This window comes from Vanessa tameamea, chromosome 25 (genome assembly GCF_037043105.1).
Source record: "Vanessa tameamea isolate UH-Manoa-2023 chromosome 25, ilVanTame1 primary haplotype, whole genome shotgun sequence".
Lineage (NCBI taxonomy): Eukaryota > Metazoa > Arthropoda > Insecta > Lepidoptera > Nymphalidae > Vanessa > Vanessa tameamea.
In genome coordinates this window covers 6452862-6480742 of record NC_087333.1, presented here as the reverse complement: position 1 = coordinate 6480742, position 27881 = coordinate 6452862, and the positions used below count along the sequence as shown (strand labels likewise).

Genomic DNA, 27881 nt, shown 5'->3' with positions numbered 1-27881 from the left:
TATTTAAAAAATTATTATACATGAAGGAGAATTAATAAAGAAAATAACAATAATAAAAAACTCATAGACAAAACAAATGGGGTAATGAAATAGACAATAGTAGACAAACAGTGTGGCGTCGTCGGACCGGATGTTGTTTATGACCGACATTTTCCTTTGGAAACTGTATTTGGGATTAAATTGCATATAATTTTCCAATTTTACCAATTAATATTTTATTCCTGGTATAATTAAAGATAATAACATGTTCTTATGAAGCAGGGATGTAAAATAGGTAGACGTTTAATGAACTCTAAGATCATTTTAGCAAAAGTTTTTTTCTCTTTCAATATAGCGGGAAATCTTCGTTGTGACGCGCACAATATCTGATAATTTGTCGGGTGAAGCAGTGAAGTGTCGTAACGGATTGTTATGTGGTTATTTACGCTCTGACAGTGGATCTCGGTATTATATTTAGATTTGACAATGTCGGACGAAATGGCGGTGGGTGATAACGCATCAAATGATGAACAAAAACTAGACGGCGGTGAGACGGAAACGGAGACCATGGAGACCGCTGATGCTTCAGAACTCCAAGCAGAACCTTCAGCTCTTGAATCTGAAGCGACATCGGAACCTACTGAAGGTAATTTGACTTTCACATAACCTCTTATCTGCTTGTTGACATACATTCATCACATCTGCATCTTCTATCAGATTATTACTTCATTAAAACTATATTAATGTAAGAATATCTAAGTTTTACTCTAAGTAATGACTTTTTACACTCTAGTAAGACACCAAGCAGTTTCTTAGCATTAATAACTCTGCAGTCTTGCTATTTGTAAATATTCCAATTACAGTTGCTTAAGAAATCATGTTAATTGCGAATGCGAGTTTGATATGTAATTATTTTAGTCAAATGTTGTAATAGCTTTGGTATTACCGTTAATGAGATGTAGATATATTATTTTGTCACTTCTATTTTAGCTTCTACCATATGGAAGAGCTGATTTTTATGTATATGTTATACAATTTAAAATACTTTTATGTAATTCTAGTATCTTATTGTCACTGATTAAATATTATATGAAAAAATATAAAGTTGAATTATAAGTCGAGTATCAATTAATTTATACCGAGCATTGATACATTTATTAAGTCAAGTAGATACTATGAGTGTCTTAGCATTATTATTTTAGAGGATTAAATGAACAGCAAAGCTATCACTATTTGGAAGGTAGTATCTACTAAGAAGAACAAGCAGACAATTGAGTAGCTACTTTTTTCTCAAATGATAAAACTCAACTTCATACATTTAATGAGAGCAAGATAGCCCAATAGATAGAGCACCTGAACTTTAAGAGGAGTTTACAGTTATATAAAAGGCGAGGAATCTTGAGTTTATATTAGACTTTTAAAATTCTGATTTGACATAGAAGGAAAATATTCAATATGCCAATACCCATGTGTATTGAGTGTAGTAGTATACGTGTAACCTGTGCATCTGTGTGGAATAGGTTTAAACTTTTCTTCGAGAGGAGACGAGAGCTTTGTCCAGTTTTGAGTCTTTTAATGACGGATGTTTTGTAATTTTGTACAATTCCATTGGTAAATTACGAATAGGAAATAAACTAATTTTATTTCTCTCTATATTTTTATACATATTCGATATTCTTATTCATTACATAATTCTTCTTACAATTTTTATGTTTTTATATAAATAATGATTTAAATATTACTTCTTCTTGGTAAAATACATACATTCATTTACATGATTCACTATCATTTTAAGTATGATATTGAGATCAGTGAAAAACTATTTCATATGTAATTACTATTTAACAATTCTCTTCCTAAAACATGTGTACTGTAATTAATATTGTTATCTGATAAAATTTCTACAATTATAAATTAAAGTTTATTATTCATTACAGTATAGAACAAGTTAGTTATTTAACTTCGAGTTTGGTTTTAAGTTTATTTTAATAATATAATTTGATACTTTGGGGTATTTCGATTTGTATTTTGAGATCATTTTGGACGATGTCAATATTAATTTGTAAAACTTTTTAGTAAATGGGAGAAAGTATTTAATTTTGCACAATGAATTTGAACGGACCAAAAAATAAATTGAGAATTAATCTTGTAATAGTCGTAATAGATTTAACTTTTAATTAGCATAAACAAATAAGACGAGGGTTTTTAATCATTACAGATATTGTTCCTTTTCAACAGCCTCTGGAAAAAGATATGTTGAAGTTTAATTATTTTTTTTAATGAATTGCTATTATTAAATAAATATATGCACCTCTTAGAATGAACTGTCTAAATAACTGGCAAATGAACAAGTGGTGGTGGCGATCTGATGGTAAGTGCTCACTACCACCTATAGACATCAACACTACAAGAAATATCAAACATTCCTTACATCTCCAATGCACCTCTAACCTAACTTACCCTTCAAACTAGAACACAACAATAGTACCTACCCAAACGAGCTTGTACAAAGACTTACCACCAAGTAATGTGTCTTATTAAAGTTTGTTGAACGTGAAATTTATGTTATGGGATTTTAGGGTGAATTGTAAATCAACCAAAATTATATAAAAGATTATTCTTACTAAAAAAAATAATTATGATTTTATGTTGAGATATTGAAATTAATGTCTGTAATGAGATACAGAAGGCGCCTAAAATTCCATATGTAATAAATTTCACTAAGAGAGAGACATGCATTTTTTTTTAAATACATTTCAATTATTTTTAAATACATACCTTAGATGTTTTTTTTTCATTTGATAATGATTGTTATCTGTAAAGGTATGATGTGATTGTTAAAGATCATCTTGATTATTAAGTCATTATTTAAAATACTTTAATAATAAAATTGTACAGTATGTTTCAATTATTTAATTTAAGTAAGTTAATTGTTGTCCGATGAGGGGCAAATTGACTTGCTATGATTTTGTCAAAAGTGGGAATTTTTGTAGCTTTTAATGCGTTGTGAATAACTGTATAAAAAACTCTTAAACTATACAAGGTTGACAATATTCCATATGTTCACAAATTGTATAGGTAATCTTCCAAAACACCAGTCAAGTTATTATTTTGTTATATTAATAACTAACTTTTTTCTATTAGATGAATCTGCTGTGGAAACAAAAGATGAATTAAAAGACAATTTACATGAAACTGATTTACCAATAAAAGAAGAATCAGAAACGGAAGAGACAATGGAAGAACAGAAAGAACCTGACGAGGAGGTGACGAGAGGCATCAAACGTAGAGCATCCGCGGCGTTTAGTGATGGTGGAGATGAAGAGTTTAAAGGTTTCGACAGTTGTGAGCAAAGCAGCATCGCAGATTATAGTCGCATTATTGGTGAGTCTGATATTATTCTATCTCTTAGGCAATATCATTGAATTTTAATGATATTATTTTAATGATACTGTTTTTAAATCATAGGTGACTCTCTTATAGTGTTAAATTTAAATATATTAATTAATTAAAGAAGATGTTGAATTAGATTTTAGAGATTTATACAATACCCAGATTGTCTGATTGGTTATTAAATCTATATTAATATTATAAAGAGGTAAAATTTGTTTGTTTGTAATATAGAGGTTAATCTCTGAAGCTGATGATCCAATTCTAAACTTTTTTTACTCGTAATAAGATACATTATTCCTGAGTAATATAGGGTATAAATCATATTTATATTATATCATTTTCTTTATAAATAATTTAATAATAAATTGCACCTGTGCAAAACCAGAATGGGGTGCTTAGAATGATATATATATATATACTATTTAATATATTATCTAAAATTTAAACTATTATTTTTTTATAAAAAATGATTATTATTATTCCATGCTTATCAGAAGAGGAGAGGAAAGTTAAACGGAGAACATCCACATCTAGTGATGATGGTTTCAAAGGTTTTGACCTTACTGAACACAATAGTTTGACTGGATATTGTCAAGTTTTAGGTAAGCGAGTTTAGGGAAAAGATATGTGTCCACAGTTATTTTAAAATTGGAAATAGCACTTTATACTTTTATATCTCAAAGAAACATATATAAGGAATATGTTCCTTTGTACCAATATACTTTATTTCTTATGTTACTAAACAATAACAACTTTTTTGGGACTTTTTGGCAAAGTTACATACATTTTTAAGTCTGTATACTAAATAACATATAAAACTGTTGTTTCATTGATGTAGTAGCTATCGTATAAAGCTGAGATCCTGGTTTCAAACCCTGAGATGGTTCAATGGAAGTTATTTGGTTTTTCTATTAATAAATTCTCAGTATGGTTTTATAAAGTTGCCGTGTTGTGAGTCATAATGCACATTAACCTATGGTTTCTTAACAAAGTTCCCCTGGTTTGACAATCTTTCACATTGAATTATAGGACTGAGTGTTAGCACGCTCACCTACCCCATAATATCTCCATGTTGTGATGCCATTCTTCGATATTGGTAGGTCAGGTTATACACCAATGTTAGTTCTTTTTTCATATCATCTCATAAAAAAACTTGTTTTATTACTATGCTATTTTCTTTTTTGAAGATTTCATTTATTCGCTGTATGATGGGTTTCAATTATATATGATTATTCGGTAAAAACTCTTTTGATACATATGTTTTATATGAACTACCTGTAGTATGTCTTTGTCATATTTTTGTTTGTGTTCATTGTAGATAATTTATATATTTATAGTCTGTGTTTGATATGGACTGCCTATTTTATTTGTTGGGTTTTTGTAGGTCATTGAAATTGTTTTTTATGTGAAAATTGGGTTTTATATTTTATACTCTTAATGACTTTATGGACTCATTGTTCATGATGATTGATAAGTGTTAATTGTGAGGTGACAAAAATAAATATTAAAACAAATTGCTTTTTATTACAGAACGCTTGGAAGCTGAGGTGTCAGCCGCCATCAAGACATACACACCAGTCCGTAGCGTCATGGCTACACCAGCGATCAGAGCCAGTAAACGAGCTCGCCAAGACACAGGTGGGTGTACCAAGTGGTCAGAACATCTCGAGGCGGAGGTGACTGCCTTCGTGAGGAGCTTCTCAGATGAAAACGGGGAGACAGTGGCTGCGAAGCGTCAGCGGCGGGGTACTGGTGAGAATAGTACCTCCTCATCTATTTAGTAATGACCGTCTGATTGTCTATTTTTATCACAAAAGAGAAGCAGTTATCCAGGCTTTGCTTATACTGCTTGTGGTACTTCAATTTGTAATCTTAATAAATATATTTTTCAATGAATTATATTAACCGGCTATATCTAGATAATCTCTCAGAATGATTAGTCTGGATAATCTAGGCTCCGCTGGACTTAAATCACAGTCATCGAGCAATGAGCCGCTAACAAATGGATTAATAGAAAACGGAAGGTCGTAAATCTCATTATGCTCGGTGTACAAACGCGATAGTCCGCCCGCGAGCAGCCGCGTGTATAGAATATTATCATAAATGGTGTCACGTATTGAACCGCAGAAGCAACTATAATGTATAAATTGGAATCTCCCCCCAGACAGCTCGCGGCCGTCGTCGGCGCTGTCGTCGCGCTCGGACGGCGAGGGCGCGGGCTCCACGGACGCGTCCATGTCGCCGGCGGCGCGCGGGGGGCGGCGCGCCACGGCCGAGATGTCGGCGCCGGCGCTGCGCGTGCCGCTGGAGCGCGGCTGGCGGCGCGAGCTCGTGTACCGCGCCGTGGGCGCCTCGGCCGACGCCTCCAGCCGCCGCAACGCCGACATCTACTACTACACGCCGCACGGGAAGAAGCTGCGCTCCACGAGGGAGGTCGGATCATTGTTGGCAGTGCATTGAAATAATCGATTATCCCGTAGACGATCAGACCTAACATTCGACATACTAGTTTTGATGATAGATTATTTTGTAAATTGTACTGATTGTGTAATGGTCTAAATGCAACAAGTAATAAAATCAATAATATACATGTATATAATGTTCACTATTTAGTCTTAAATTAAAACTTTTGTTTCAGGTCGCCGAACATCTGTCAGGCACAGGTCTCACATTAGAAAACTTCTCTTTCTTCAAAGAACCATTGGGAATCGATGATCCTGAAAAAGAGATTATACGGTTAGTAAAATTTGCTCTAGAAACACAAGAAACAGTAAAATTCTCTTGATTATAAACTTCGTAAGTGATATTCCATTTCAACTAAAACCGAAATATTCATTTACAGTGATGCTAAAGTCATCAGACGCGTGGAGTCTCCAGTACCAGCTGCTCCTCCACCAGTGTTGGATGGGAAGAGGACACCTAAGCCGAAACCACCTAAAGGTGCCAGCCCTGAACCCGCTACGCATAAGTCACCACCTGCTAAACTTAAGGTATAAATGAAAACATACATTTTTATTTCATTACATAAAAATAATGAATATTTTATTGGTATGAAATGTAATTTGCAAATTAACTAATGGTTTAAAAAAAAGTACCATTTAAACACGTCAACCAATTTTATGAGACAATTTTCATAATGCTATAAAATATATTTAATACTAATTGTCGCCCGCGTTTAAGTGGTCGGTCGTCAAGTATTAGATAAAAAGTCTAGCCTCTATTACTGCCTTGGAGTTTCAGCTTGATTCGTACCAAATTTCATCAAATTTGGTACTTTCATATTTATAATATTAGTGTAAAATATTACGTTAAGTTTTTTATATAGGTTAAATCAATGGGTTCCCGGCTAAGCAGCAATGGTACCACTACCCCGAAGCAAGTGAAGAAGGCCCCGGCTCCACAACAACAGCCGCAAGCGCAGCCGCAACAGCAGATGCCAGCACCAGCAGACAACAACAACACTGCAGCATGGAAGAAACCCAGGTATGATTTGAATAGCATGTGTGTTTTAATAAAAATAATAATTTCAAGTTATTAATAATAACTATAAAATTAATTCATTTCTGAATGATTTCTGATATTAAATTAAATATATGCAATATTTTTTTAGTACTTAAATGGTACCCAAAAAGTTATTTTAATGAAATGTTGCCATTTTATATAAAAGATTTATACTAAATAGACTATTAAGGTTATTTTTTTGATCGTATACATATATATATTTGAGTGGTTCACGGTGTAAATAAATTTAAAATACATTGTATTTTATGTTGTTTTTGAACATTCAAACAAAATGGATCGTTTTACAATATTTTACATCATCTTTGATAAAGCACAATACAAAATATTCGTTTGGTATTCATAGTGCAAACGCTCGTAAGGTAATTATACTATTTTAAAAGTCTTAAATTAAAATCATACAACCTATATCGCAAACGACGGGTTAATTGACAAAGAATTGGCAATTAACCCTCGCATGCGGGTACTGAGCGCTGGCGGCGCAGGTAACACTGTGGTACGGCAGGGGTCCGCTGCCGCTCCAGCCGCAGCCGCGACCCGTGCAACCCGTGCAACCTGTGCAACCAGCGCATCCCGCACCCACTGCGCATACTACTCACGCTGCGCACCCCACACATTCCGCACATACTGCGCATCCCGCGCACGTCCCTCACAGCCCCGCCGCGCAAGCGTCGGAAAGAGAGCCTGTCCCGGTGCATCACCATCAGGTAATTTTTTTTGGTATTTTTGGAAATTAGCTTTAAAGCTGGAATAGAAAATTTGTCCTGTTCAATAATTGGGCAAATAAGTGAATTCATGTGTTTTAGGGACGAAGTTCGTTTACGCGGCTTTACTGTAGTGAACTGGCAGAAATCGTCACGTAAAGAAAAAGCGTATTGTTTAAATTGACACAGAATTTTTATATACAATTTTGTCATAGTTACTTAATTATTCTCGAACGTGGCTAATGTATTCGACGTGTATGCTATTTAATACATAATATATAGCGAAAGCGACGTCGGTCCAGACGGGTGACCCACGACACCTATCGGTCTCTCGTATTATAGGTGCCGCGCCAGGTGCAGCAGCCGTGCTCGATGGCGTGCGGGCGCGGCGCGGTGCCGTCGCTGGCGTGCGCCGCGTGCCTGTGCCTGTACCACCCCGCCTGCGTGGGCTGCGCGCACGCCGCGCCCGACCGCTTCCTCTGCAAGGTCTGTAGCTCCTTCGTCATTGACTGACTGTTTTGAGTGGCCTAATCTGTAGATATGGCTCTGTAAAAGTATTGATGGTAATCAATTCGGCTATTAGAAGATTATCTTATTCGATTAAATGGTAGGCAACTATATGCTATTATATGTGATTATAATATTATGAAATTATTAAAAAAAAAATAAGGGATGTGAACAGCATTCAATTTAAATTGCGTGAATTATTGTTAGGTAATTGTTTTTTTTTCATATTTATGCCGCAATAATTAATTTACTATAATTAAAATAATTACTTTTAGAACTGTCGGAAATCAACGTCACCACCACTGGAACCTCCAGTCGTCCATAATAAAACAGGCGTCACCACTAGTGTGACCCATCCCCAATTGATCACCGCCCTACCAAACATGTCCAACACTGGTGCCAGGCGACTGCCGGTGCCGGTACCGACGAAGGTGCCAAAGAATGATAAAAGAGTGCTCTTGAGGATGAAGGTAAAGTATTAATTGGTATCCCAACTTATATATATACGAGTCACAACAAAGTGGATAGCATCGGTAGAATTTATCTTAGAATGTTGTTACTTACGTAAGCATGTTACAGAGTATATAGTAGTAAAATGTAAGTGGTCAGGTTCTGACGGAATGTTTGGCGGCAGGTGGCGGGCGGCGGGCCGGACGGCGAGCGCGTGTGGGCCGTGGCCAAGGGCGCGCCGCCGCGGCCCGCGCTGCCGCAGTCGCTGGCCGTGCTCAACGGCCGCCGGTTCATCGTCGTGGCGCGCGCCAGCCCGCACTGACCGCCGCGCCTGGCTCGGGGTCCGAGGCATTTCCACTTACCTATTATACACTTGAAGCGATATGCCGCCAGGAGACATCTGACTAGAGAAATTCCTTAAGTTTATAGCAAATTACAGCAATCTACTCTTAATATGTGGCCTGGAGACAAAAGTAATAAATAAAATTATTAATAATGCTCGAACCCCCAAATCGTCGGTTCGAAATTGTGCAAATTTGTATTTTTAACGATTCATATTGATTGTTATAAATACAAAACGAAAACATTATCAGTAAACCAGCATGTTGTCTATTAAAATTGTCACATTAACTGATTGTCCGAATCTTTTCTTAAAATAAGAGAATGTTATCAGTGCCGTGGAACATTAAAAAGCTTTAACTTTTATTTTTATAAATTGTTTTAGCTTTAAATTAATATAATATTTTCCTTTACAGATGAACGTCAACAGAAAAATATGTGCCGGGAACAGATGATACTTTGTATATAATAACTACGATGATTATATTTTTAATCTATATTTATTTAGCTTTATAAAAAGGAAGACTGTATCGGAACTCCAATTAACATTAGTTGCAATGATGTCTTTATTATGATGTATTATGCATGAAGTAGATCTTTAAATTTTTAATATTACTGTATTAAATTTTACACAACGATTCGAATATTTAATAATAATAGCATCCTCTAAAATATGAATGATGAACCTATAGTTACACAATTCTAATTAGTCTATTACAATGGCAGGAGTTGTTAAGATAGATAAATAATATTAATCTTGAAACTATCGAGATTTAAAACAATTGACGGTATTCATTATGGATTAATCACATAATTGCCTTTTGAATGTTAATCAAGTCAAATCAAACTGTTTGTAGTGCATTATTGCAGATCTATGTTTGCAAAGGACGTGGAATATGAAAACATTAAATTTGTTTATCTTTACTCCTCCTGCTGTTGAAATGCTGAAAAATTATGAAATAGGTAAATAAATTTTTCACAGTTTCTTCATAACATAATCCTTGTATTAAGTATTTAAATGTCAAACACATGTATTTAAACTGAGCGGTAATTGGTCCGAAATTCCATTTTTAAATGTACAAAAAAGCTATTGTCAAATTGTGATATTCTCATACCCTTAATGTTTAGTTTAGTATCTGTAAGAATAGCGGTAATCTTAAGTTGTATTATTTTTCTATTTTACGTGTCGCTGTGTATACGTTTCGGCGACGATATGTATGTTACGAATGAGAAATATTGAAAATTTAAACTACTCGTTTTAATTTATCTTTCATAAACCCAAAGGAAATTATTGGTAAGTTTTTTTATTTAAGTATATCGGTCGGAAGTGATCGGCGTGAACCACTCAAAAGTATGTTGAAACGATAATTTAAGGTGGGCATGATGTTAAGTTTTGGCATGCGATACGGGGAGTGTTTTACGGCAATAGAACGTGTTCGTACTAACCGGCCCGTGCTCGCAGCGAGGCGCCCAAGGCCCTGCGCGCGCGCGCGCTGGCCAACGGCGCCGCGTCGCCGCCCGCCGCGCCCGCGCCGCCCGCGCAGTCCCCGCGCCGCCGCGGCCGCCCGCGCGTCGACGACGCCGACCACTTCACCGCCTTCCACACGCGCGCGCGCGCCGCCGACTACAACGTGGCCGTGCAGGTATGCTACCGTTCAAGACTATCTACTCTTATGGGCTGATGGTGTCCGTCGAATTAAAATAATTATTAAAAGATATGTGAATTGATTTAGTCTCGTTATTTCAGATATTTCAATATCTTGGTATGCGCGACGTGGCCCGCTGCGCACGAGTTTGTCGGCTGTGGCGCCAGCTAGCGTCCGCGCCGGCGCTCTGGAGGCACGTACGGATGAAAAACTCACACGTAAGTTATTATTATCTGACGGTGCCTAAAATATTATATCGATCGTTGGAGTATATAAACATATATATATATATATATATATAGAGTTTACACAAAGCTGCACTTTTTTTTATTTAAATATATTTTTTCACTTTTATGCAGGTTAGCGACTGGGGAGGTTTATGTGCAGCGTTAAAGAGTCACGGAACGAGATGGTTGGACCTGCGTAAGATGTTGCTACCACCCAACGACACAGTCTTCTGGGATCACTTCGCTGAGCACATCGGCTCCGTAGATACGCTCGAGAGGTAAATTAAAATTTTATACTCTAAATAAACTATACGTTAGTGACTGTAACTTGGTTGAATTTAATAAAATATTTATTAGTTTATCTATCCATCATTAATTTGTAGCTGGTAGTCCTGTTTATAGAATGTAGTACAGTAGTAGTCCGAGCACGGTATAAGAGATGTGGTATTCCAGGCTGGAGCTGTGCCGCTGCCCGGCGCGCGCGGTGGAGGCGGCGTGCGAGCGCCTGCCCGGCCTGCGCGCGCTGGCCGCGCCCGCCATCCGCGACGCGCGCCTCGACCCTGCGCCGCTCGCGCGCCTGCCGCGCCTCGAGCTGCTGCGCCTCAAGGTGATGATTGTTAATCTTTGGTACTTGCAAATATGTACAATTTCCGAGCTCTACAATTAAAAGAAGTAACTATGTGCTTTACACTTGAAAGGCATATGATGACTATTATGACTATTCGTTAATCAATTTTTACAAACTATATAAAAAAACGAATAACATTTATTTTTGTTACAGAGCCTAACTGGACTATCCCTAACCCGCGACCTACATTCCCTGTCTTCACTATCACGTCTGCAACATTTATCACTAACATCGATCAAAGAGCTTGGTTGGTGTGCATGTGAAGTAGTCGGACAGCTTGAACAGCTGGAATCACTCGAGCTAGGCGAATGTTCCTTCGGTGGATCATTTGCAACGGCTCTGGGCAAGTTGGTTAAACTGCGGAGGTTGCGACTAGAGCGAGGAGTGTCTCATTGTGCCGCACCAGCGCTTCTAAGAGCGCTTTCAGCGTTGCCAAAGTTAACCAGACTCGAACTTGTTAATTTTGATGTAAAGGTCAGCATATACCAACTACCATATAAACGTTGTTTGCGGAAGTTTAGTCAAACATTGATTTCATTATTTCTGTCTACATAATTTTATTTTAATCATTGTTCAAGCATTGTTTAACTAATCATTCTCCAAACGACGTTTATAGATAAAGTATTGTTCTTTGCTTAATTATATAATTTTGTAAATATATTTTTCTCTACAGGTTGGATTCGATGATGCTCTCGCGGAATGTAAAAACATTCAGAGACTGCTCATTATACCGACGTATGTGTCACAATCTGCGACTACCAACAAACAGGTGAGGCTTTTTTAAGTAAATTCGTGTAGTTTAAGATTAAATTTTCTAAAAAAATTATAATTTTATTATATTTTAATATCATTTTCAATTTACTCCCAGGTATTAAGCGGTGTACTTCGACTGAAGGATACGTTGACGCATCTGATGTGGGGCGTGACTATCGAGTTGCTTCGCGTTACTGAATTATTCATAGACCAGTGTGAAGCGGGCGAAGGCGAAGGCAAGCGGCGCGACGTCGGCGAGTGCATTCCCGTACTCAAACCCGTACCCGGCTGTCGCCTGCCCGACGATCACCGCACCGTGGTCGGCCCGCCGCAGGTACACACCGCCCGCCAATCGCCGCCCGACGAACAACGCACCGTGGCTGGCCCTCCGCAGGTACACACCGCTCGCCCTTCGTCGACCGTCGAACAACGCACCGCGATTGGTTCGCCGCAGGTACTCAACGTCCGCAACTTGTAAACCGACGACCACTTCTCCGTGGTCGGCTCGCCACAGGTACTAAGCGCTCCCACTTGTTGCCTGGCGACCACGTCATCGTTGCCCGCCCGTCTGGTCTGCCGGAGGTGCACACCACCATATATTCGACTATTGCACCGTTGATGGCTAATTACATGTACACAATACTCGCTTGTTGGGTTGCTCGCCTCAGGTACTTACTACCCTACGATTCCTGCTTAATAACCACCTGTTTATGGCTGGCTCGCCATAGGTACGAACAACTTCACTGGCTGTCCGACAATCATCGTAATTTGAGTGGGTCACTGCTAGTCTAACACATAAGAGATCAAAAAGCATTTTGATATGGAATTTCTTATTTATAGTTATCAGTATACAAATATCATTTTCCAGGTGGAAATACTCCCGATCCCGACTCTACAACGGCTTCTGTCAGCTCAACTTCCGAACACCAAACTAAAATTGCTGCGCATCCCCTTCCACGCAACCTGGCGGCAATCACTCGCAGACTTCCAGTAGTGCGCACACCCGCGACACTATGTTGGTGCAGGACCCCTGAACGCACATCGAGGCATATGTGACTGACAAACATGTACAAAAGTGGGGTCAGTCATAGACTATATATATAAATAAAATGTCATTCGTGTCCCGGGCAGGGGTCGGTGTAACGAAAAGGACTACGATTTTATTGAGTTAAAAAATACACCCGAGACGGGTTAACTTCAGTGCTTAGACAACATGCAGTTTTTATCTCAAGTTATTGGAAATTATACAGTCAAAAAATATATATCAAAGTTGATATACAAATGCAATTATTATATATGAATAGATTTGTCAGTGGGCTGATAATTTAATAATTTGCAATACTTGAAGTGAGATGAGGAAACAAGATTATATAATCTAAATTTGAAATTTTATAAAAAAAAAAGATAAAACTTTGTGTCAAAGTTACAGATTATAAAAAATGAGTACAATAAGTAAATGTTTTTTTCAAAACTATCATTTAAATAAGAATTATATGTTTGTATGTATTAATTTAAAATTATTTTGAATCAAATAAAAATAAAGAAACACTTGTCATCGATTTCATTAAATGTATTAGAACATTGTTTAAAAGGAACAATATAATAATCTGATATTTAATTTTATCTATTAATTAAACAGTTTACAACATGTATCATATCTAAAATACCTTCTGTATTTTTAGCCTCTAACATATTATATAATATAGCCTTATTAAAAAAAAAAACAATATAACAATAGTTTAAAAAACCCGTGGGTGTTCTTATAGTCTTAAGTCGTAGCGAGAGATATATTTTTATTCAAATTCATCCATTTCATATTATTATATGACGCAATGAAATAACTATATAAAGTTAATTGATTAACTTCTTAGTTTTAATGTCTAAGGTTGTAAATATTATATCGATCAGCCTGTAGTTTTTGACCTTTACCATAGATACATGAGGTATTCATTTTGTTTAAAAAAAAAGTCGCAATTGTCATCGAAATGGCGGGAAATTTTCTTTAAAAAATTATCAAAAGTTAGACGTCATTTTTTAATAAATAAATTTAATATTTCTAAAATTTGTTTTGTTAATTACGTCTTTTGTGATATGTCTATTTTGATTCGATTTTGTCATTTCATAAAAAAGAAGGTTTCCGCCATTTTGATGGAGTTAGATTGTCTGTCATACACTTAGTCATTGACATATAAATTATGATTACACAGAATTGTATAGATCTGTTCACTGACGTGGGTGCGCGCCTCCACATCTAATTATCGGCGTGCATTAATAAAAAAAAATTTGATTTGCGTTTTTTGTTGCCTTTTAGTCGTCTCACGCACACTAAGACATCGTGTAAGCACGAGCGTCATTCACTCATGCTAATGCACGCCGATAATAATTTATCGTAGAGGAGCGCGCCTTCATGACTGAGTAGATCTATCCATTGTGTTAAAATGGAAAATCTGAAATACGCCTTAATATACATGTTATTCAAAATTTATAATATATCTAACTTGGAAGTTCACAAAAAATAATTTAATTTATCATTCATGTATTTGTTATTAAAAAATATTGAATAATAAATACATTTTGAGAATTTTTTATATGTCTTGGAAATAGATTAAAGTAAATAATTGCTATTTGTCTCGCAACTGTTTCAATTTACTCATAAATGTTCACCTTACAATGTTTTTTGTGATAACTTATTTTGTTTAAAATTATCAATTATGAAAGTGATTTACTTTTGATTTACGTTAAAATTACTTTTAAATATTTTTTTCTGTTCTATGACAAACGTGTTTGGAGACGTTTTTTATTATTTGACATATTAGGATTTGACTATTAAACGAAATATTATAAAATTGTGATTCTTTTTAATGTAGCAAGTTTCAATCTCAATTAAATTAGCTAAGATGATAGTGAAATTTTGAAATAAAAACATTTATTAAAACACTCGTACCTAAACTCCGTGTATCAAATATTTTTACGATTACACTCTAGTGAAGATATCGCGTTGATTCAATACAAATTACCTGATAAATAAGTCCTAATAACTTATATATTTGTAGAAAAATACGTTTATCGGCGAGAGTGTAATCACAAAAAGGAAAAATATAGTTTTAGATATAGATTTTATGAAAAAATATAAATTTTCGTATTCGGTAGTTTTTATAGAAACAAATGATATCTTAGGCAATATGTAACACAAATAAATAGCAGAAAATAGCTGTGACAATTATTTAATAAATATATTACAATATATTAAGGTTGAATAACATGAAGGCGTTTATATTTTTAAATTATTATTCGATTCGAATCCGTAAATGATACGAAAGCCTGGCTTCGTAGCTTAGACACTGGTCTATTGTTTATAATCTCCTTTCGAAAGATGATTTGTATTTTTATTGTAGTTTTTAGTTGGGGTAAGTTTGGTAGGCGCCCTTGTAAATATGTATAATTTGTATCGGCGCCCGCCGCGACCGGCTCCGTTTATTAGTTTAATATAAATACTAGGAAGTAAAGGCGACTCAATAAATCGTTGCCCTGTAACCATTGTTTCATTTCCCCTTATCGACATAAGCTATGACATTAGTTCAGTTTGATACTGTTTTATATAAAAAGAGTATTGGTTATGTATAATTGTAGCAATCGCATAATGATTTTGTTAACGCACGACTAACACATTTTACAAATAATGTTAGACATACACATTAATATTATGTACATGAAAATATTTTAGTTAATAAACTGGCCACATTCATTGAACTTTAAATAGTTGTAATAATTGCTCTGCTGATCCGTCTTAGGAGGTAGTCTCTGGTGTAAAAGTGGGCCAGTGTAACGAAACGATGTATATAAAAAGAAATATTACATGAAAGCGTATTGGCTCAGAGAATAACACTAATGTCATCTTGATTCTTAGAACCATTTCATCATCAGAAATTGCTTATTAGTATTTCTATGAATAATAGGAAATATAAATTGTATTCGTCAAACATAAGGATAAAATCATTGGATTTTCTATCATGAATATATTGTGTATGTGACGGCGTGCCTATGAAAAGTGTCTTGATAGTCACTAGCGGAGTAGTGTCTATGGTAGCCAGGCATACACTTCAATTTTCATAGACACGCCGCCATATTTAATATAGTTTATTTAATATTCGCTTTTATATACAAATATATGTAAATCGCTGGCAAAGTAAATACCCAATGTATTTTTATAGTGTTTTAGTTATGTTGACGTGTACTATAAATATATTTGGTTTTTATAAAATGAAATAAATGTTACAAGAAAGAAAACATCTTTTATTGTTTTATATTTATTAAACAAGCAGTTCTATAAATAATCATCAAAAATACATACATTTTCTCTTAACTACTAATAACATGGAGAATGATTAACATAATTTCGACATATCGAGTTTAATAAAACGTAAATGAGAGCCACAAATCGCCGAATACAAATATTTTGGCTCGATAGGAAGATGTCAAAGGATTTACACAAAAATACAATTTTAAATTAAGAGTAATGATTTATAACGAAGTTTAAATTATTTTATATTTCAATAAAATATTTGTAATGTTGTTTACGACTAACAGTAGACTAAGCACCTTTAGTTTCCGTTCCAAATTCAAATTTAAGTAGTCATTAGTATATTAAATAATGAACAAAGTTAATTTGCATGCTAAATTTCGTGGAGGTAACTCGAGTTGAGAGTTTTAATACGAAAAAAATTAATTTGTCCAATGACGTCCATACAATTTGAATGAGATTAGAAAAATTAATATTTTAATCTAGATACTATCGGTTCTGTGGATAATTTAACATTTTACGCATCATTACTCTCCTGCGATGGTCTAGTTGGCAGTCGCGTCGGGATGCCTCTCGAGCAGCATGGCGACTCCCTGCCCGCCGGCCGCGCACGCCGAGATGAGGCCGAGCTGGCCGTCCTCGCGCACCAGTCTGTGCGCGGTGTGCATAGCCAGCCGCACCTGGGACCAAATCAAAATTATTGTTTATACTATATAGCTAACACGGGAGAAGAAATAAAGGCAGATAGTACGAGGAAATTGATTTATTTATATTTGTTGATTTTCATATAGGACATTATAGATAGAACTTGTAGTAATATGCGTTCACATATGTAATGAAATAATCGAATATTTACCCCGGTGGCAGCGAAGGGATGTCCGATAGACAGGGAACCACCCCATTTGTTCCATTTGTCTAAATCGGGAGATCCCACCTGTAAACATAATATGTATATTATTAAAACAAGTCATCATCGTAGAAACAGTATGACCATATCGTCTGATAGTTATCAATTTGTTAGAGGATGCAAGTTTAAGGTAATTTATTTCCCATTTATGCTTATTGTATTGTTCGATGTTAGACTTGTGAGTTAAGCCCTCAAAGTATATTTGATACAGATACAGAGATTTTATTTTCCGATTACGTAAAAAGAAATTACTATAGAAGTACAGTTAATTATCTATTCATTTTATTACCCTGTAAGGAATAATGTAATGGTAGTTTTACTTTCATTGACAAAAAATGTATTTTTATTTCGGTCGTAGTAATAATAAAATAAAATATTTAAACAACAAACCTTAGATTGACGTCCGAGATAAGTCTGAGCGAACCAATCAGAGTCCAGAGCCTTCAAGTTGGACAAAATTTGACCCTACGAAAATTCGTTACAGATTAAAAATCACATATGAAGAGCCTTAGTAGTCACTAAGTAAAGATAATATTCAAAGATAACTGTATTATTTAATTATATTTAAAGTTTATTCTTTTGAACTAAGCATTTATATAAAACTCTATAAAACATTGTTTATGAAACGGTTTAAGTGTCAAGTTATCGAATCTAGAGTAAAGCTAAACTATGAGCATATCTTGGGACTTACAGCGAAGGCCTCGTGAATCTCCCAGGTGTCGATGTCGCTGAGCTTGAGTCCGGCTTTGTCCAGGATCTTGGGGATGCCGTATGCGGGTCCAAGCAGCAGCTGGTCCACGGGATCCTGTCGTCATAGTAACAAAATTAATATAATTAACTTATTTTTATAATTTTATTATAAAAATGATTTATTTTAAGGTAACTTAATAATCATCTGTACTTCAGCTTACTTATACATATACTGGCTACCCGCCCAGCTTCGCACAGCATAATTTATACCCTATAGCATTCAGCAGTATGTATCTCTGTACTAGTGAATACATTTTTAGAATTGGATTATTAGTTTCGAAGATTACGCCCCATATACAAACAAACAAATTTTATTTAATTTTAATATTAGTACAGACTAATAGCAGTGCATGGTCGTCAATAACGTTCATAAATACAGTATTCTCGGGAAATATGTGGATAGCTTTGTCTATCATGGAATATATCGTATGACCTGAGATTGATATTAATTTGTAATATTATTGTAACACCTCTAGTTCTTAATCAGTAGATTCTTTTTCAAAATATATATGAAATTCTATTTAAAAGACTTAAGATAATTGTTTGAAGAAGCAAAATTTCTCAAACATATATTTCGCTATTCGATATTCTTTAGAGCTGTAAATACTTACCTGGGCAACATAGGTGAAGTCCCGCAGATAGGCCTTGGGCTTCAGTCCGAGCTCCTTAGCCTTCGCCTCCGACATCACGAGACACGCCGACGCGCCGTCCGTCTGTGTCATATTCACTTTTATTATGAAACTCATCATAAACATACCATTCCATATATAAATATATAATTACTTACTTTACTTCGACAAAACTTTAGATGAATGGTGAATCTTAGATGTTATAAAGTATTATGAGATTCAGTAACTTACGAGGAATGAGGCATTGGCGGCAGTGACGGTGCCGTGCGGCTTGATGAAGGCTGGTCTCAGCTTGGCGAGCTGCTCGGGAGTCGACACTCGGATCCCGTTGTCTTTGTCCACCAAACCGTCCTTGCCCTCCACTGTGACAGGGTTATCGTTTTAGTTTATACGTACACATACCCATGGTAACTAGTTACTCGGTCACAGTCCAATTTAGATTAAATATTTTATGTATTTAGAATTTATTATTATTATCATCCATTGGGTGCTTTGAATAAGATTATTATTATAACTCCGTCTCCTGCGATTAAAGCTAAAATTGAAAACAAAAGATTTTAAATTTAATAATTGAATCCCAAAAACTTCAAAATTTGTTCAGCAGATTTTACTCGATGGTTTTGATCGCCCGACGGATCCCTGGAACTGGCAGTATCACGACGGCGTTCACATCCCCGTTACGTTGACTTTTCGCGAGTAGCCCTTCTTTACGACGAACTATTCGCCGCCCTGACAGAATGGCGTCATCAGTAACGTCAGTAACAGTAATCCGCTGTCCTTCCTCACCTTTGACGGGGATGAGGTCGGTGAAGTACCCGGCGCGCTGCGCGGCGGCCGCCAGCGCGTGCGAGCGCAGCGCGTACTCGTCCTGCTCCGCGCGCGACGCGCCGAACGCGGCCGCCAGCCGGTCGGCGCTGTGGCCCATCGTCTCGCCCGACGAGAACTCGGCCACGGCCGGCAGCTGAATTCAACGTCAATGAATGAATGAACGCAACGTCATTTTTGTGGGACACTCGTTTCTAACATGGCCCCAGAAGATTTTGAGATTAACGGTAGCCTGTCGAAATCTTTGACTTATTATTTTATTTTAAATGAAAGCGTTTCCTGTTATGACCGATGAAATGCTTTAGACAAATCACCAATTACATCAATAGTTTTGTAAATTTTCTCATACATCAGGACAGTTTTAACCCCACCGGATGCTGCAAGATCATATTGCTTAGCATGAAAAATAACATTTGTCCCAAATTGAAGAAACGTATGTAACTTATAAGTATGGAAAAAGCACATAAAAAATCTCACTGAAGTTAAAATCCCATTAATTTATCCCACAAATCTAATTGAAATACCTACTATCTGTGTTATCATTGTAAATAATGAGCACATCGATGGTGTTGACTGTACCTCAGGCGCGAAGAAGTCAGGTCGAATGCTGGCTATGAGCGACAGCCTCTGAGCCGGAGTCTTGGCGCGGTTGAGTCTCAGCAGCAAGGCTCTCATCTTGCGCGAGTGACGGATGGGCACGTCCGACATGAACTCCACACCACCGGCTACAATCACATCGTAGGCACCGGCTGCTATCATGCCCACGCCTGGAACAATTACAGTATGACAGTTTGAACTTATATTTTGTCAAAATCCTGAATCCTTAGGCTATTTTCGTCTCCAGCCAAATACAAGCTTTAAGCTTAAATGGAGGGGTAATTGAATTTAATGGGGCATAGATACGATTTAAAACATATATATGTCCTCCATAGTACCATTGTTTACCATCACCAACACTTTGCTTTAACCCTATATATGTAGTATGTGTTGAGAATTATTATAATTCAGTATAAATTTTTTATCATGGCTCATCAGAGCCACAAAGGAACATCAACAATTTATGTGGGATGTTTAGAATTTAGTATACCCATTTGGAAAAGATTAACACACATACATAGACAAGTATGAGACAGCCATTGGTGGTAGATATGCAACAATTATTATTATAGAAAGTTTGAGCAAAGCATAAATATACAATAAAATTATTATTATTTTAATTTGTTTTTTACATAAAATAAATATAGACTAAAAAAAGTTAAATAAATGGTACTGAACTGTTTTATCTTTGCCTATTTGCAAAATACATTGAAAAAAAAAAAGAGAGTATCAAACAAGTAGTTAATAAAAATTAGTGTATTTGTTTGTTAACCAGTGGTAATAGCTTGGTTAGATGATATGCAAGCCATGGTGACAGTGTGAGCGGGTGTCTTGTCACTGAAGCCAGCAGCCAGGGCAGCTTCTCGTCCAATGTTCGATGTCTTCACCTCCTGGATGACTGTACCATAGACTATGTAGTCTATAATCTCCTTGGATACACCGGTTTTCTGGAGCAGGCCACTATATAAAGAAAAAAAGTTTCATTTATTATGCTAATACTAGATCTGTATGCATATCTTTTATGTCTGTAATCTGTGGAAATAATTTCATGGTAAGGGTTGGAAATGTGTAACAGGAAAACTGATGGCATTCGACCAATGAGCATGCATTGTGCTTGAGTTACCCAGCAGATGGTACAAACTAATTTACAAAGAGAATATAATGTTAATGTTGCTATTTACCAAGGTTGATGTTTTATTTTTTAACTTTTATTTCAAACATTAATAAGCGTTTTTAGGGTTCCATACCCAAAGGGTAAAAATGATATCCTATTACTAAGACTTTGCTGTCTGTCCATCACCAGGCTGTATCTCAAGAACCGCGTTAGCTAATATAGTTTTTTTTTTAAAAAACTGTATTCCTGGTACCACTATAACAACAAACACTAAAAACCAAATAAAATAAATATTTAAGGAAGAATCCATCATACTTTGCCTATTTTTGCTCAATATCAATAAATGGCAACAGGTAGGCACTTGAAATATTAACGAAATACTAAATTGTATATTTACTTTAATAAAAAATAATAAAATTAAAAATATATAAACAATAACAATAATGGTACAGAACCCTACGTGCGCGAGTCCGACTCACACTTGGCCTATTTTTCAATTATATGAGGAAGGGATATTTGGCTATTTCTTTTTGAAAAACTTATATATAACTTAAATATGAGCATTTATTTCAACCACTTCTTATGTTCTGTCTGTATGTAAAAACGTTAACTCTATTTCTATATATTGGTTAAAATGTTTATTTTTTATACTGTTCGTGTATTTATTAAATAATATACAAAATCAGTTTGATAGCATAATAAAAATAAAAAAAATTCAAGTTTTAAATGTCAATAATTGTTGAGTATGAGATGCTTTAGTTCAACAGGTGACGGCAAAAAGCAAAGCAATAGATCTGCTCTGTGGAGCCTCCGTTGGTACTAGATTGTATCATTATGTTATAATATATGTTCAAAATCTCATTATATACATAGTATATATGAGATGTTGATTGAGATATTGCCATCTTACAAAAATTAAAATAGAATTCTGATTCCATGAGCAACATTAACCACTCTTATAAACAATGTGGCATTTGTTTATGTTCATATGTAACATACATTCATATATATGTTAATACATATGATTTTTAAATGTACATTCTGCCTTTTGGCCAATTATTCTCGGACAAATGTACATTTTAAAATGGTGGTAGCTCGATATTAAACTTTATCAAAAATCCTTGATAGAACTTACTCGATCAAAAAATATTTTGATTTTGAATGAGGACAATAAAATAGAGAAGATTCACGAAAGACCACAAAAGACAATGTGCCACAAAAATATTACATATTTAAAAAAAACTACTAAAACCAGTGCATAGAAAAAAATGAAAATTTAACCAATATGCAATCAAATCAGCTTTAATCATTAAAGACTGTTTCATATGAAATTATGTTTGTGTAGTAACTCACAGTAAAGAATGTCTGGCCAGTTCATGTGGCATCATCTTGGCATAGTCTGTAAACGAAACCAAGAATGGTGTCCTGACTCCATCCACAAGTACCACATTCTTGCCGGTCTTGTCTGGCAGAGTTTTCTTCTGATGTAAAGCTGCTCCCACACTCAAAGCTCGCCTGGCCGTGTCTGATTATCGATAGAATAAAAAATCGTCACCGTCGAACTCGTGAAAAGATTCTTTATAAATAATAAAGTGAAAGATCCCAAAATACATTGCTGTTTTAGTGTGATAATTATAAATACACACTTTAAGGTTTTATTTCCCAACTAATTATATATAAAAGCATAATTTGTACTTAATATATTAATAAATAGTCAGAACAAAGTCCAGTTATTATTAATATAATTGATAATTATTGCCAACTTTTGAGTCCAAAGTTTACTCTTCGTGAATGATGTTAAAATACTTCGTAATAATCTAATTTTTAATAAAATGAAATTAGAATTAATTTTATGACTTGTATATGTAAATATGATCAGATCAATATATCGTTAATAAACATTTATTAATATAGAAAAATTACCGAATTTCGCGGTGGAAGACGGACGAGCCGCTTTTATAAAAGATTTTGCCACTTGCGATGCCATGACTCTCTTTATATTAATAGCGGCTTATATTGAATTTTCTACTTATTTCTGCAAAAATAAATACAAATTAAAAATATTACAACCCAAAAAAGTTATTAAAAACTACTAGAAAGTTGGACTCTGACCTGTCAGTGAGGGGAGAGACATCCACTTTGCAAGTATTCGTTCGGAAACTATGTTAGACATGAAATATGTAAATATATTATACACAAGTGAAAGACAATTTTGTGTTAATAGTTTTTATTTAATTAAATTAAAATATTATAAAAAAAATATTTCCTATTTTATTATTAATTCTATTTTAGGTTCTCTGTATCTATTTTAAAGTAATGGATATAGTGGGTAGTTAAATATTTGCAGCTATTTCTCATTTGAAAAAGATCATTTTCTGCTGAAATCCGAGCCACGTTAACATAGTTTTTATTTAAATATTTTAATAATTTCATTATAATCTGCACTTTTAAACTTCAGTCGTCCGTAGGTAAGTTCTAATAATATATAATTAAATACCTCCACGAATTTTATTGAATCAAAATTTATACTAAATATCATGACACCACTACTTTTAGTAGTTAAATTGAAAATAGTTATTTGACAATACCCTTGTTATTTTATTGGTGGTAGGGCTTTGTGCAATCCCGTCCGGGTAGGTACCACCCACTCATCAGATATTATACCAAGAAGATATACTTAACATTGTCGTGTCGTTGTCGTCGTGTGAGACAATAACATCTTAGCTCCCAAGGTTGGTGGCGAATTGGCGATGCAAGGAATATTTATTAAATATTGAATATTCCCAAGAATATATTGACCCTGTAAGAAATCTTACAGCGCCCATTTCGATGGACAGGACCACTACCACCACTCGGTCCATTTGTCCGTCCTCTTACGTATATAATAAAAAAAAAACTTATAGATATTTAAATAGTAACTTAAAATTATTGGTTAACAGGATGGCAGTCCTACTAATAATTTTAATGTGGCTGGTGACGTGTCAGGCAGAATTCAAGGATGAGATGCAATTTTTCGATCCGGAATGTCTCGTGGAGGGTGCCTTTTTCTGTCTCGGCGGAGGTTGCATATCTCAAGATAAATATTGCGATGGTAATCGCGATTGTGAGGATGGAAGTGATGAGAATTTTTGTAGTAAGTCATGATTTTATTTTATTTTTATTTTACGCGTCTTAGACTAATGCAGGACTGCGATTTGAAAAAGTAATTAAGATTTAGACTTTACCTTTATTAAAATTGTAATGGATAAAAAGTATAATGAATTTTACATAATATTCCTACTTTTTTTTTGGTTTTGTTGGGTATTTATAATAAATTTATCTGTATTTATTTTTGTACGTTATATATATATTATAATATATTGTGAAATATTAACTTAACATGACTAAGTTCCGTATCGGTTGTTCTAATCTTCATAAGCAGTACCTAGTTGCTATTTTACAAATAACTGACATGCTTAGAACTTTGGATGAGTGACATAACTGGCGTTTTAAAACATGATTATTATTATTAGCGAGCATGCATGTATTCTGAAATAGGTTAACATGCAATTAATAAGACGCTACAGTCATATGTGAATGCCAATGTCAAATGGACCGAGAATATTTTTTTCTTAAGATTGTTTTTCTCAAGACAAGTGTTTTAGGTCTTTCATAATGCTAACAAGTTGACATTTGTCAAACAGGTTGAGCATTGCACTATACCCTGTTCAAGTTAGCTTAAACTTTTTGACAGACGGGCTAGTGATAGAAACAGAAAATATAACATATATAACAGTCGATGGAACGATGGAATGCGTAATTCATATTAGAAATCAATTTTTTTACTTATTATTCTGAAAAGAGTTATACCAGCTAAAGAGACCCCAACCAAAATGACTCCCGTTCGTCACAATAACTTAAAAGTGATCTTTAATAAGGGTTATATTAATAATATAAAATTATAATATAATAATATTTTTAGTAGTTAATGCCTGTTACTCGCGTCCCTACCCTCCGACCGATGAAACATTGTACAAGCTTCTATTATTTTCAGTGTTTCTATTTAAATTTTACTTGGAAGCAATAATATATAATAGAAAAAGTCTTAAAATTTTCGGATAACGCTTGAATCTTTAGGAAATTTTGTATTATATGTATTTTTAAAATATTTTTACAATTTTTAAAATCATTAAATTAAGAAAATAATATGTTCGTCATTGCAAAGTTATGTCAATCAGAAAAAAAATACATCTGTCAAAAAGATCAAGCTATCTTTTACAGTTTATAGCACACTAACTTCAATCAACGTAGATGTATTATACTCTCTTATTGATTGTAATAAATCTACCATCGGTTCATAAAGAAACAGCTCAGACCTGAAAAAAACCGGCGAAAGAAACTCAGTGGGATTTTTTAAATTATTATATTTAGCACACTTATTTGATAACGTTTGTAGCTTTTATCTCTGAGATGATGCATTTCTGATGCTACAGGGAAGATGGACATAAGGCATAGATACTGTCACGTTTATTAATTGTTATGTTTATATCATATTAGTAAAAAGTAGTTAAATTGTCTATGTCTAAATCTCATTGTCTTTGATTAGTTTTTTTTATGTTTTATTGTATTTCACAGCATGTGACACGATGTTATAGTAGGATCTATGACAGGGGATTCTGATAATGATCAGTATAAATAGTAACTTAACAAGAATAAGAACTTATCAGTGACAATTATTTTACATCTATTTTTTTAATTTATTCTGAATATAATAAACGATAAAAAAAACATAATAGTATAGCATAAGACACATTGATTTCGTTCTAGTGATTGGTCTTATTTATTATCTAGTACGATAAGAGTCGAGATGGCCCAGTGGTTAGAACGCGTGTATCTTAACCGATGATTTTGGGTTCAAACCCGGGCAAGCACCACTGAATTTTCATGTGCTTAATTTGTGTGTAATTAATCTCGTGCTCAGCGGCCAAGGAAAACATCGTGAGGAAACGTGCATTTGTCTAATTTCAACTATATTCTGCAATATGTGTATTCCATTAACCCGCATTGGAGTAGCGTGGTAGTATATGCTTCAAAACCTTCTCCTTAAAGGGAGAGGAGGCCTTAGCCCAGCAGTGGGAAATTTACAGGCTGTTTATATATGTAATGTATGTAGGGTAAAATTCATGATTATTCGTTCATTATTGAAAAAAAAAACAACACATATTTATTTAAGTAGGATCTTATGGGCATTTTGTATCAAAATTCTACCTTTTGTATCAATGTTTTGTCCTCCTCGCATTAGAGATGATTTTTCTTAATCTATTATAGCGTTAAGTAAGATCTTTACTACCAATTGAGATAACTCACGATATGCGATTAGCTACGGATAAAAAGGAAGTTATAATTTGAAGGAAGAAATAAACTTCTTAATAATGGGAAATAAAATTGACGTAAATTGTTGTATGACGAAAGGCTCGTTTAGTAAAACCAAGTCGAAATCGCATTTATAATTATGATTTCAGTAACGCTGGCAGTATTGTTGATTGTAACAATAACGGCTTTTTTAAATTAACCGCCTAATTAACGATCGTCCTTCATTTATACGATTCCCTGATAATTATTCTTAATTTGTTGACGAGTAACGGTGGACCTCAAGTATGACGTAATATTTCTTATAGCGCCTGTGTCTATGAACGATAGTTACCACTCACTGGCTTTCGCCTTTATATTTAAATAAATATTGTAGAAGATGGAAGAAGAGTGGGGAAAACATATAAAAAGCAGCGCCAGCACCCGGCGCGATCTCTTTGCTGTTCGGCTGTTATCGGGTCAACATCTCGGCAACGTAATTCTTTCCGTTGGGTTTTTCGTTAGATTGTTCCGTAATTATTGTAATAGTTTCGGAGGTCTTACATTTTTAGTTTTTGTTTAATTTAATTTTGGTTTGTATAATTTGTATTTAAGAAAAAATAACTTCTGGTCTTATTTCTAAGAATATATATTTGTTAGCACGTAATGCTGTTGATCCTAAATCTGAACTCATTGTTATTAGTTACATGTAGTATTAGATTATCTATACGTCTTGTGTTTATGCCATGTTCGTCACTGATTGTATCAAATAATCAATATTATTTTGTTGTACGTCCATCCATCCATCAATATACTAAAGGACTCAAGACTATTTATGCTCAACATAATCTTTAGAATAAGGCATGGTCCTTATGACAATGACATGGTCCTTACGACAATATTTTTTTATCGAATTTAAATTTTTATAATGTAATTCAACAGTGAAAAGATATATATCAGAAATACCTTCAATGTAGAAATGGGTATCAATTATATACATAGAAAATAAAAAAGAAACTAAAATTGATCCTAGTGGAACATCTATCATACGAACGGGAAGACTAAGATTTCTTTAACGCTATCTTGTTTAAACTTATATAAAAGTTTGATTTGATCATTCGCGGTGGTGGTCTATTAAGTTACGAAAAACTTATTGGTTATAATAAAAAAAAAAAGTTTTTTAATAATATATACTTCAATGAACAATTTATTAATGTTATCTATCCTAAGAATCAGAGCCGCACTGAGTATATTAATTGATAAGATAAATTTTCATAAACAATATT

General features: G+C 34.6%; 3 protein-coding genes across 4 annotated transcripts in view; 2 read left to right on the top strand and 1 right to left on the bottom strand.

The window, feature by feature from the left end:
- The first annotated feature begins 111 nt into the window (after positions 1 to 111).
- LOC113396478 (uncharacterized) lies at positions 112 to 15679 on the top strand. The gene is made up of 20 exons (XM_064219010.1): positions 112 to 625; positions 3124 to 3363; positions 3867 to 3974; positions 4903 to 5124; positions 5537 to 5805; positions 6011 to 6108; positions 6215 to 6362; positions 6698 to 6855; positions 7397 to 7598; positions 7938 to 8081; positions 8378 to 8572; positions 8737 to 8873; positions 10354 to 10534; positions 10639 to 10755; positions 10897 to 11042; positions 11218 to 11371; positions 11546 to 11866; positions 12066 to 12161; positions 12261 to 12479; positions 13014 to 15679. Exons 1-20 carry the CDS (start codon positions 466 to 468, stop codon positions 13137 to 13139), a joined length of 3441 nt encoding a protein of 1146 aa, XP_064075080.1. The 5' UTR covers positions 112 to 465; the 3' UTR covers positions 13140 to 15679.
- On the bottom strand, positions 4549 to 23392 carry LOC113396488 (trifunctional enzyme subunit beta, mitochondrial). 2 transcript variants are annotated; one of them, XR_010309675.1, is made up of 12 exons: positions 23191 to 23392; positions 22621 to 22792; positions 20926 to 21113; positions 20136 to 20323; positions 19518 to 19692; positions 18963 to 19093; positions 18714 to 18815; positions 18044 to 18157; positions 17743 to 17817; positions 17302 to 17379; positions 16886 to 17125; positions 4549 to 4559 (listed from the first exon to the last, which is right to left on the bottom strand). XR_010309675.1 is itself a non-coding variant. In XM_026634439.2 (11 exons), the coding sequence occupies exons 1-11, from the start codon at positions 23252 to 23254 to the stop codon at positions 16991 to 16993; spliced, it is 1422 nt and encodes a 473-aa protein (XP_026490224.2). In that variant the 5' UTR covers positions 23255 to 23392; the 3' UTR covers positions 16418 to 16990. The 2 variants fall into 2 exon arrangements, 1 of the variants encoding a protein (XP_026490224.2); XM_026634439.2 differs by lacking the exon at positions 4549 to 4559 and having other exon boundaries at positions 16418 to 17125.
- Positions 23393 to 23624: 232 nt separating this feature from the next.
- The window catches only part of LOC113396487 (vitellogenin receptor Yl), a 35500-nt gene continuing 31243 nt past the window's right edge, over positions 23625 to 27881 (top strand). Inside the window, exons 1-2 of the mRNA XM_026634438.2 lie at positions 23625 to 23735; positions 24207 to 24400. Of these exons, the coding sequence (XP_026490223.2) occupies positions 24208 to 24400 (193 nt within the window). The 5' untranslated portion in view covers positions 23625 to 23735; position 24207. The remainder of the gene's footprint in view (positions 23736 to 24206; positions 24401 to 27881) is intronic.

What these genes read in the sequence shown, in the direction of transcription:
- LOC113396478 (XM_064219010.1), top strand. Translation starts at nt 466, where the DNA reads ATGTCGGACGAAATGGCGGTGGGTGATAACGCATCAAATGATGAACAA. An exon ending in GCGTCAGCGGCGGGGTACTG is followed by an intron (nt 5,125 to 5,536) that starts GTGAGAATAGTA and finishes ATCTCCCCCCAG; the next exon opens with ACAGCTCGCGGCCGTCGTCG. An exon ending in GAGTGCTCTTGAGGATGAAG is followed by an intron (nt 8,573 to 8,736) that starts GTAAAGTATTAA and finishes GTTTGGCGGCAG; the next exon opens with GTGGCGGGCGGCGGGCCGGA.
- LOC113396488 (XM_026634439.2), bottom strand. Translation starts at nt 23,254, where the DNA reads ATGGCATCGCAAGTGGCAAAATCTTTTATAAAAGCGGCTCGTCCGTCT. An exon ending in CCGCCAATGCCTCATTCCTC is followed by an intron (nt 18,816 to 18,962) that starts GTAAGTTACTGA and finishes AATATGACACAG; the next exon opens with ACGGACGGCGCGTCGGCGTG. An exon ending in ATCTCGGACGTCAATCTAAG is followed by an intron (nt 17,380 to 17,742) that starts GTTTGTTGTTTA and finishes TTATGTTTACAG; the next exon opens with GTGGGATCTCCCGATTTAGA.